We start from the raw sequence: 11,320 nt of genomic DNA on the forward strand, positions 1-11,320 counted from the left end.
GTTTTGACCCGAAACAGCCCGAAACTCATTTTTCATCCCGGTCGACATGGTGGGACCCATATTGACTCGGTGGACTCGGTTTTGATCGAAAATGACGATTTTGACCCGAAACTAATTTTTCATCCCGGTCGACATCGTTTAACCTGTATTGACCTGGTGGACTCGATTTTGGTAGAAAGATGCGGTTGACTCGAGAAAATATATTTTAGACTCTTGTTTTTTTTCTTTTTTTTTATATTTATTATATTTTTTGTCATGAATAATAAGATAAAATAACATTCAAAAAATTTTAGTGAATCCAAAATTAGGTTACAACAATTATGATGGTCAATTAAGAATAGATTTCAATTATTATTTTTTTCTATATCTCTCTTTTCTTCCCATTAGAAGAGAGATTTCAATTATTATTTTTTTCTATATCCTGCTCTCTTTTCTTCCCATTAGAAGGGAAAATGAAAGGAATTATAAGGGTTTTAAAGAATTAAAAGATAACCAACAAATGTTATCAGTTGCCCTGCAACATTTGTTTATTGGATCCTGTAACTCGGACAGGGAAGACGGGTAACCTTAAACTAACCAAATTTAGAGGGAAATCCGGTGGAGATTTGGTTCTGTGATGACCAATACTAATATAGGTATGTCTTGATTACCATTACCATTACCATAAACAACCACAGCTTCCATTTGTTACTTTCTATTTTTTTATTGTTTTTTTTAGCGCAAGAATATTTATTTTTAGATAGTATTTTAAAATGCATAATAATTATTTTTTAAAATATTTTTATTAGAAAATATATTAAAATAATATTTTTTTTCTTTTAAAAATTATTTTTAATACTAATACATTAAAATAATAATAAATTTTTTTTTTTAATAAAACCCCATGCAAACACAACAACAAACGGTACATTGCAGTCCTCGCCCGGCGTTGGATGAACAAAGGACTTGTCCTCACGTCATTTGTGACTTTGGATCAGTCATGGGTTTAAATTATTCAGTTGAACAGAATGCCTCCGCCCCTAGGTACAGGTTGTTGACCCACCAACCAGCCACCGATTTAGTATTTATTTGATATTATTGTAGATGTTCTTTTATTTAAAATTATATTAAAATAATATTTTTTTTATTTTTTAAAATTTATTTTTTATATTAATACATTAAAATAATTCAAAAACATATAACATAATTAATTTGTTACTAAAAACATTTCAAGAATTTTCAAAAAACATGGTGCAACAATCTCAAACACCCCCTTAATATTCTTTCAGAACACAGCAGGTATTGTTGATTTTTTGTTCCGATCAAGCATTTTTAATCATTTTTGTGTGATTAACTTATAGCTTGTAGGATCTTCTGTGGACATAAAGTTAGATTAAATTTAATATAGATACTCCTTATATTTGACAAATAAGAAAAGATTTTATCTGGAGATCGTGAAATGAAGAATGCTAGGGCAGATACCGAATTGAAGCTCTGCTCATCAGTGCCATGATAGATTGAAACTCACTGCACATTTGACATAAAGAACAGAACATCTTCTACCGGCAGAAAAGAATATCACAAAGCTATATCGATCAATTATCTTTTTGTACTCTTTATTAAAAAATAGATTATGATTATGACAATGATTAGAAGAGGTAAAAACTGCAACAAATATTCCATTTTTTGGCCTCCCACTTGCATAGAAATACAAGCATGTATCCACCAAAAAAAAAAAAAGTGAGGTCTTTCTTGGCAAATAATACTTTTATAAGATGAGATGATATGAGATTGTACAAGAGAGCGTGAAAGACAAGAACTCTCTTGATTTTTCGAAAGTATTTTTTTTTTAAATAAATATAAAGACGATGGCTCCCCAAAAACAAATATGTCTTCTGGTTGCGGCTTTGTTTTCAACACATAATTATTCTTAATAAAATAAATTATATAATTGGAAAACATTAAAGCAATTACTAAATGGAAACATTAAAGGTGACCTGACCATGTCTTCTCTTTCTCGTTCCTCTTTTTCATCGTCGTAGTCCTTCCCTGAATTCTAGGGTTTCTTTCATGGATCCATAAGACTGTAATAATCTTTATCATTTCGTCAACATTTGTTGATTTCCTTCTTGACCCTTTATTTGGACCATTTCAAATTTCTCTATGGAGGTAAAGAAAAAAAAAATATCCAAGCTTTATTTTCTTTCTTTTTTATCCTTTTGAAGCTTAATTGGATTTATTTTTTTCATTTTCTGTTGGAATTCTTGAATTTCAATTCGATTGGTGTATAAAGTTTGAATCTTTTGGTTGTATTGATCGTGTTCTCTTCTGGGTTTCATTTGTATGTCCATGATTCTAGCTAATGATATGATTTTGTTTTTTCTGGTTTTGAAATGAAATATGCATATGAGCTGCTTGTAGTTATCATGTAAATGAAAATAACATGAATAATAAATGGTTATAAAAAATACAGCGTGCATGCGTAATTCTTTGCGTCGCTGAATTCCTGTTGAGCCTTGTTTGGGTTTGGAATACGTTTCACTATTGATTTAGCTCTATTCTATGTGGTGCTGATTCTGGTAGATAAGCCCAGCTACTGGGGAATTTGGCTATCTGGATTGTGGTGAGAATTTATGAATTCAACAGGCTTTGTTGGTTTTCTAATCACTTCAACATGTAATTTGTGTTGGAGTTTTCTTATTGATGTGAGTTAACGATTCTCAACTGTTTGGCAATGTCATTGCTCGTGCTCTTTGGCATAGAAGCGGGCATTTTAAAAATCCTATAAACAGTATATTTGACTTGTCTCACTTGTGTGTTGAATGATTTAGTAGGCTGTAACGGTTTTGAATTTTCTGGGTTTTGGTGTTTTAAAGGTTCTGGAGGTGGATGAAGCAAAGAAACCTGAAGTTCATATGACATCAGCTGCGGCGTTTGTGGAAGGGGGGATCCAGGAATCATGTGATGATGCATGTAGCATTTGCCTCGAAGATTTTTGTGAAAGTGATCCCTCAACGGTAATAATTTGTCACATTTGTTCCATTTGCCTCCTCCTGAACCTACATTTAGACATGGAATTTCTATAAAGCTTTTTTATTTATATATTGAATGCATATTTTGTGGCCTAATTCTGTTTTATCTCTTGCTTTGTAGTTCACTAATTGCAAGCATGAGTTCCATCTTCAGTGCATCCTTGAATGGTATAGTGCTATGTGTTTCAATCAATTCTTTATTCTTTCTTCCCTTTTTCCTTTCTCATTCTTCTGACTTTTTCAAAACATATTTGCTCGCTTTGTGTGGTTTTCCTTTCTTTTTAAGTTTCAACTTGTATTTGACATTTGAATTGATGCTTACAGCTGGCTTAGTGGTAGGTTTCTTGGAGATAGTTCTAAGGACATATATTGGAATCTGTGGGAATGTACTTAGAGATTTGGAGAGGGGTTATTAGTGATTTGGAAACTACAAAGATCTACTAATTATTATTGCCTGACATGAATCTCTAAATCCATTCAACTTTGATTTGACTACATGGTATTGTCTTGGCTCCTTGTGCCATATAAGAAATGGTGAAAGAATTTATTCTATTCTCTGGTTGCGCTGTATTGCTGCTGTTGTTTGCCACTGTCATCTACTGGTTTTACATGTGCAGTTCTCTTTTATTTTTTTTTTATTTTTTTTTTGGTGAATACTTTGTTGGAGTCGTATTTTCTTATGCAATCTTGTTCACATCCATACAGAGAATATACAGAATTGATTTGTTTTTGGTCAGCATTTGATCTGTATTTCTAGCATTGCTAACTCTGTTGACAAGTCAGTGGTACGTGCTTTGCTACAACTCAGCTCAAGTAAATCTTGCTTCCAAAATAGATGGTGTTCCATCACTGCCTGACTGTCCAAGTTTGTGGCGACTGTTTCACCTCCGCCATCCCCCCCCCCCCCCCCCCCAACCAAAAAAAAAAATTGATTTTCATATATATTTTGCAATTGATTGCTAATTAGTTCATTAAGAAAGAAAAACTGTGAGAGTGGTACCTAGTTTCATCTGCACAATGGGACTAGTTATCAATGTTTAACTTATGCAAATCATTGTGGTGTGATAGCTGAGTTAAAAAAAGAAGAACGAATTGTAAAACTTCAACTAATTGTGCATTGTAGGTGTCAGAGAAGCTCTGAGTGTCCAATGTGTTTGCAATCCATCAGTCTTAAAGATCCCACCAGGTTGGTTTTGCTTGTTAATGCTTGTGATATTTTCTGTGTGATTCTTTGTTCAATTACATTTCTGAGTCATGTTCATATTGCGGCAGTCAAGAATTGTTTGAGGCTGTAGAACGGGAGAGGAAAATAAGAGCTGCTCCATCAAGAAATGCTACTATTTTTCGTCACCCTACGCTTGGGGATTTCGAATTGCAGCATGTCTGTTTTCTATCATTGCTGAAGTCCTGTGTTTGTTACTGTTTGGTTAAGACATTACAAGTTAATTTTCTGGAGATCAATTTGACATTATTTTTGCATTGTGATACAGCTACCGGTTGGTGTAAGTGATTCTGAACTTGAGGAGCGTATAATCCAGCCCCTGGCTGCTGCTGCTGCTATGGGAAGGACTGGCCACTTTGGCAGGGGGGGAGGGCAGAGAAACAGGTCATCTCCCCAAGGTCGTCCACACTTCTTGGTATTTTCCACTCATCCTGGTGCACAGCCTTCTGGTCATGTTTCAGCCTCTCTGTCTCAGCTAGGCAGGGAAAATGAACCAGCAGCAGGCTTTGTAGCTAGTCCATCCACACCACTCACTTCTGTTGAGGATGAACCATCGCAACAAGCCTTACAATTGCCTCCTATTTTAACTGATCAAAGTTCCTCTTCATCGGGATCCACAGTGATGCGCCAAGGACTTCCCTTTAATAACCGGTATTGATGATTTTCTTTCATAATCTATTTGTGATTGATGTTTTTTGTATGCATAAGTTTTTTCATGCACTTTTATTTGAAATTTAAACATGCATGAATTAATTATTTTGTCCACTTTTTTTCGTTTTTGGTTTTTGCAGGAGCACTTCTAGTCAGTCTGCACTGCCAAATCAAGATAGAGCAGGGCCATCAGAATTCCAGTCATTTTCAGTCTCCCTGAAATCTAGGCTAAATGCAGTTTCAATGAGGTAATCCTTTGTTTCAGATTTAGTACTTTATTATTTATTAGTTACTAATTTACTGTCAACATTTGTTGTCCTGAAAGGTATAAAGAGTCAATTTCAAAAAGTACAAGAGGATGGAAGGAGAGGCTGTTTTCTCGTAACAGTTCTGTGTCTGATCTTGGCTCTGAAGTTCGAAGAGATGTAAATGCAGGAATTGCAACTGTATCTCGTATGATGGAGCGCCTTGAAACCAGAGATAACAGTGGAGCCAACCAAGTTTCTGTATCAACTCATTGGACTGATCGTCCAGCTGCTGAGAGGAGCAACCAGAATAATGCTGAGACTCTCATAGAGAGCCCTGTAAATGAAGGAAGTACGCCAGTTTCTTGTGCTGCAAGTTCAGCATCTACTTAAGTTAAGATTTCTTCAGCAATTGGATCTGTCCTCAGCATCTCATCTTTGAAGGTGAGTCATGCTGGTGTAAATTTCTTTTTAAAATAACTAGTTTACCAACAAACCATTAGATTTCACCATGTCTGTAATTTCTTTTCCCTTTTTTCAATACTATAGTTTAGGAGGAGCTTCCAAGAGTTTTGTTAAGTTGTAGTGCATGTCAACAACTAAAATTAATGGCCCTTTGATGCTTTGAATGTTCAATATAAGTTTGCTTAGTTGATCTCATTCATCTCTACACTATTCATTTAGATATGTTGATCTATCCAATTGCATGATTTTTCATTCATCTACTTTGCTGTGAGTGTTATGCACCGCTATGTTTCCCATTCTGTGGTACATGGGTATGGAGAAACTGTCATTCTACTCTTGTCTTGTTGATTGGAAGGTTCCTAAGGGCAATGCCAACCAACTTTTCTAAGTTTCTTAACCTTATAAACTGCCCGAGGATGTTCAATATTTAACACTGAGTTCGTTCGGGTTTTCAGGTTGTAAACTCTTTTACTCCAAATATGACATGCCGAGGAGAAGATGTTGTGTATTACAGGCCAGAGGATGAACATTCACCTGAAATTGAATAAAAAGGTAAGAAAGATGAAGTCTTAAGGAATTCATGTTGACAGATATACATTGGGTATATGTAAGTAAAATTATTTTTATGACCCAGATTTGTTTCAAAGCTAAAGCCAGAACATCCACGTGTATGTCTGGATGGTTGGATTTTGGTACAAGTTGAAAATTAATTAATATAATATTATCGAGTCCCTTATTAAGATTTTAGCACTGAAAAGGGACTTGAAGCCTTTTAAAGGAAAATTACTGGTTACCATGTATTTTGTGACTATGTGTTACATGGCACTGAGCACAAACATATGCTCTTTCGCCTCAAGGTGGCAAGACGAGGTCAGGATTTTGTTTCTACGCCAGTTTTAGTAGCTGTAGGGACTTGTTCTATGGGAGTTTAAATTGGGAACGTTTTGAGATTAACTGAGAAGGACCCTGGTGATGAGTTCTGGCGCAAATTTAGCTGTAAGAAAATTTGAGCTTAAATTCTTCATGGATTGAAAGCTGTGTTTTTTTTTTTAATTTGAATATGTTTTATTTTTCTCTGTACTTGATATATATATATATATATATATGATTCTGATTTAGATGTTAAAAATAAATTTTAAAAAATAAAAAATATTATTTTAATGAATTTTTAAATAAAAATAGTTTAAAAAATTATGTTATCGCAGTAATACTGAACGGGTCTTAAGAGCCTTCTGAATTTGGCTACCTTTGGAACTTACTTATATTTCTTATGATGCTCTGGTCACCGGAAGATCCAGTAGCGTTCCTTGAGTTACACGACATGCAGCCCTCCAGTTCGTTCAGTCGGCAAAAAAGAAATGAAAATCAAGAAGTTAAATGTAATTCTCGTTCATGGCCCAAAGCCCACACTCAGATTCTGCCCTGCGGAGGTCAGGCTATGACCCTATTATGGAGCCCTGCTTAGGCCTCAATCCCAGGCGTAGCTCGTAGCCACACTTAAAACGGCCTGCTGCTGGGTTTACGGTCTCTTTTACAGGTCTATTAACAATTATATTAAAACAAAAAAAAAAGATAAAAAAATATGTAATGTTGTATATATTTAAAATATTATTTGAAAATAATTTTTTATTTTAAAAAATAAAATTTATCTATATAAAAGATTTAAAAAATATAGATTAATCAAATAAATCTCCTTAAAAATTAAATATATAATTAAAAAATAATCATCATTTCAAATAGAATTTCTAAATAACATAAAAAAAATATTAATCTAAGATTGAGATTAATTTTTAAAAAATAGAAAAAAAGATGAATATATTTTAAAAAAAACAAAATAGAATTTCTAAATAACATAAAAAAATATAAATCTAAGATTGAGATTAATTTTAAAAAAATAGAAAAAAAGATGAAAATATTTTTAAAAAAACAAAAAAAAAAATGAATGGTGTCGTCTATAGTAAAACTTGTATAAAGAATCTAGACTATAAACTCAACTGGATTTAATATTTTTTACCTTTAAATTTATAACAGATTTAAAAAATATATAAACAATGTTGTTCAAGATAAAACATGATGGGATGAACAGTGCATCTGTATAATGTTTATTTCATGTATTTTTTTAAATTTATAGAAAAATCTTAAAAAAAATTGACAAATGATGTCCATAGTAAAACATGAAAAGATGGACAGTGTGTCCGCAAAATATTCACCCCTGAAAGCTTTAGCTTTAGTTTATTTAAGGTGAATCCAAACCATAAATATTCTCTCCTTAAATTTATAGTAAATTTAAAAGAAAAATAAACAATGTTATTTATGGTAAAAGATAAGGGGGTGAATAATATGACTGCACAATATTCACATTACATGTTTTTTTTTTTAAATTTATAGTAAAAAAAAATGAATTATGCTTTTATAATAAAATATGAAAGAGTGAATAGCATGACTACACAATTTTCACTGCACATGTTTTAAATTATAAATAACAAGTAAAGAGTAAAATATTATGTGTGAAAAATAGGAAAAACAAAATGGACTAGCATAGTGTTTTTCCAGGTAGTTTGGATTATAGGTAATAATTAATGAATTAATTAATATAGATATCAATCTCAATATGCTAACTATATTGGTAATTGACTTGTGTACATTATAGATACCAGTATTCCTGGTACATGTATTGCAGTTTTATGAAAATGATAAAATTATTTTTAGGAAAATAAAAAAATCAATAAAATACTATGTGTGAATAAATTCTGAATAAAACCAAATATAAGGTATATATGTGAACAATAATTTATTCAAGGCTCCACTAAATTTTATCAAGATTACATTATCATCATAGTTTTTACAAATCTTTTTTCTTAAGATTTTTTTTAATATATAGAGAAAAATATTAAAGATACAAATATAAAAAAAAACTAGTTTATCTTTTAAAAACGAGTTTTTTTTTTTAATTTCAGTAGAGTTTATCAAAAGTTATAAATTCTTTTCGTTGAAGGAGTCAAAGATAATATAAAAAAATAACCAAGGTTTAATTTAATAATTTATTAAATTTTGATATAATCTTATTATATTTGGATTTTATTTACATGTGATATGTATTCCGATTGAAAATTCAGGCATGCATATAAAATTTATGAAATGTTTTTCTTCATGTAATTTTATTTTAATATTAGTAGCGAAGCTAAAAAGAATAATAAGAAAATTATGAATCTTTTTGTTTAAAAGAGTAAAATTTAACATAAAACAATAAAAAAAGGATTTTTGTGTGTGTGTAAATCAAGGATATAATTTGATAAGCTTTTTATGTTTTTATTACATTTTAAATTTTTATTACTGTCTTTTTTTTACCTACTTTGAAGCATTTCTATAGTTTTACCATTAAAACCAAAGTGTCAATAAGATACAACATAGGTAGGGATTACTTAGGAAATTTATTTTATATTATTTAAGATTTTATATGATAAATAAATAGACATCATGGAAAAACGAGATTGACCTTTTTTGAAGGTCTATATTAATGTTTTAGTTTCTTTCTTGACGATAAATATAGTTAAATTTACATATTAATATTGACATATATTTTGTATTATGACATGAAAAATATAATAAATTGAAGTCCTTTTAATTTTGGTATATAAAATATTTTTAAATTATAAATAACAAGTAAAGAGTAAAATATTATGTGTGAAAAATAGGAAAAACAAAATGGACTAGCATGGTGTTTTTCCAGGTAGTTTGGATTATAGGTAATAATTAATGAATTAATTAATATAGATATCAATCTCAATATGCTAACTATATTGGTAATTGACTTGTGTACATTATAGATACCAGTATTCCTGGTACATGTATTGCAGTTTTATGAAAATGATAAAATTATTTTTAGGAAAATAAAAAAATCAATAAAATACTATGTGTGAATAAATTCTGAATAAAACCAAATATAAGGTATATATGTGAACAATAATTTATTCAAGGCTCCACTAAATTTTATCAAGATTACATTATCATCATAGTTTTTACAAATCTTTTTTCTTAAGATTTTTTTTAATATATAGAGAAAAATATTAAAGATACAAATATAAAAAAAAACTAGTTTATCTTTTAAAAACGAGTTTTTTTTTTTAATTTCAGTAGAGTTTATCAAAAGTTATAAATTCTTTTCGTTGAAGGAGTCAAAGATAATATAAAAAAATAACCAAGGTTTAATTTAATAATTTATTAAATTTTGATATAATCTTATTATATTTGGATTTTATTTATATGTGATATGTATTCCGATTGAAAATTCAGGCATGCATATAAAATTTATGAAATGTTTTTCTTCATGTAATTTTATTTTAATATTAGTAGCGAAGCTAAAAAGAATAATAAGAAAATTATGAATCTTTTTGTTTAAAAGAGTAAAATTTAACATAAAACAATAAAAAAAGGATTTTTGTGTGTGTGTAAATCAAGGATATAATTTGATAAGCTTTTTATGTTTTTATTACATTTTAAATTTTTATTACTGTCTTTTTTTTACCTACTTTGAAGCATTTCTATAGTTTTACCATTAAAACCAAAGTGTCAATAAGATACAACATAGGTAGGGATTACTTAGGAAATTTATTTTATATTATTTAAGATTTTATATGATAAATAAATAGACATCATGGAAAAACGAGATTGACCTTTTTTGAAGGTCTATATTAATGTTTTAGTTTCTTTCTTGACGATAAATATAGTTAAATTTACATATTAATATTGACATATATTTTGTATTATGACATGAAAAATATAATAAATTGAAGTCCTTTTAATTTTGGTATATAAAATATTTTTATGTAAGATAATATACGGATATTTATCAATAGTGTTTTCTTAATATATATGATAATTTGATCATTTTTTTAAAAATCTAAAAGTATTTTTTTTCAAATATTCAAACTTTTATATATAATTAAAGATTTAATTTTGAAGTATTTTACAAATGATGTAGTTTTTATCATCACACAATAATAAATAGTGTATATATGTCGCCATTGCCTCCATAACTGCGATCTTAACAAAAATAGTGATTAAAAACCAGACTTTAATGGTGTGTTCAGGTTGAGATTCATATTGAATTTTCGGTTATAAAAAAAATGTTTTGAATGCAATTTATACAAAAAAAAAAGTTGACTGAGAACATGTTTCTTAAAATTTTAAATATTTTTTATTTTTAATTTGTTTTGATATACTAATATTAAAATTAATTTTAAAAAATAAAAAATTATTTTAATAAATTTATAAATAAAAAATATTGTAAAAAATAATCGTTCTCACGCTGTAAAATAACTCTTATAATTGAAGGAGAAGAAGAAGAAGAGATAAAGTACACGTGGTTGACAGAGGGGTGTTTAGGATTATGGCTTTTCTGCAATTATAGATTAGAGTCAGGGGTAACAAGGTATTTTGATATATATAAAATATTTTTTTTTTAAAAAAAAGAGTTGGTTGCGCCACATTGTAAACTTCAGCATATAAAATGTGCAAGGAAAAGCGTCGGTGAGACCTAAGTTTGGGTCAATTTTAATCTAATTTCTCATAAAACAAAATGTGCTAAAAAAGGGTGTTAATGGTTGATTAATTAATTAATTAATTAATTTGGAGTCTTATATCTAAGCTGCCTGCAACTCTTCCAAACAGTATCGTCCCTATTAAAATGTGGACGGCCGTACAGTCTCGAAACAGAATCCCTCGAC

General features: G+C 29.8%; 1 protein-coding gene across 2 annotated transcripts; it reads left to right on the top strand.

Moving 5' to 3' along the window:
• The first annotated feature begins 1,920 nt into the window (after nt 1-1,920).
• LOC105141581 (E3 ubiquitin-protein ligase RHF2A-like) lies at nt 1,921-6,391 on the top strand. 2 transcript variants are annotated; one of them, XM_011048839.1, is made up of 9 exons: nt 1,921-2,148; nt 2,856-2,996; nt 3,133-3,179; nt 4,135-4,197; nt 4,284-4,392; nt 4,502-4,884; nt 5,025-5,132; nt 5,210-5,523; nt 6,050-6,391. In XM_011048839.1, exons 1-8 carry the CDS (start codon nt 2,143-2,145, stop codon nt 5,520-5,522), a joined length of 1,170 nt encoding a protein of 389 aa, XP_011047141.1. In that variant the 5' UTR covers nt 1,921-2,142; the 3' UTR covers nt 5,523; nt 6,050-6,391. The 2 variants fall into 2 exon arrangements, with proteins under 2 accessions (XP_011047141.1, XP_011047140.1); XM_011048838.1 differs by having other exon boundaries at nt 1,927-2,148; nt 5,210-5,573.
• The last annotated feature ends 4,929 nt before the right edge of the window (nt 6,392-11,320 follow it).

This window comes from Populus euphratica, unplaced genomic scaffold (genome assembly GCF_000495115.2).
Source record: "Populus euphratica unplaced genomic scaffold, PopEup_1.0 scaffold124.1, whole genome shotgun sequence".
Lineage (NCBI taxonomy): Eukaryota > Viridiplantae > Streptophyta > Magnoliopsida > Malpighiales > Salicaceae > Populus > Populus euphratica.

Excerpts from the sequence above, each read along its gene's own strand:
- LOC105141581 (XM_011048839.1), top strand. Across the intron at positions 3,180-4,134 it reads CTTCAGTGCATCCTTGAATG|GTGTCAGAGAAGCTCTGAGT; the intron begins GTATAGTGCTAT and ends TGTGCATTGTAG. Across the intron at positions 4,393-4,501 it reads GGGATTTCGAATTGCAGCAT|CTACCGGTTGGTGTAAGTGA; the intron begins GTCTGTTTTCTA and ends ATTGTGATACAG.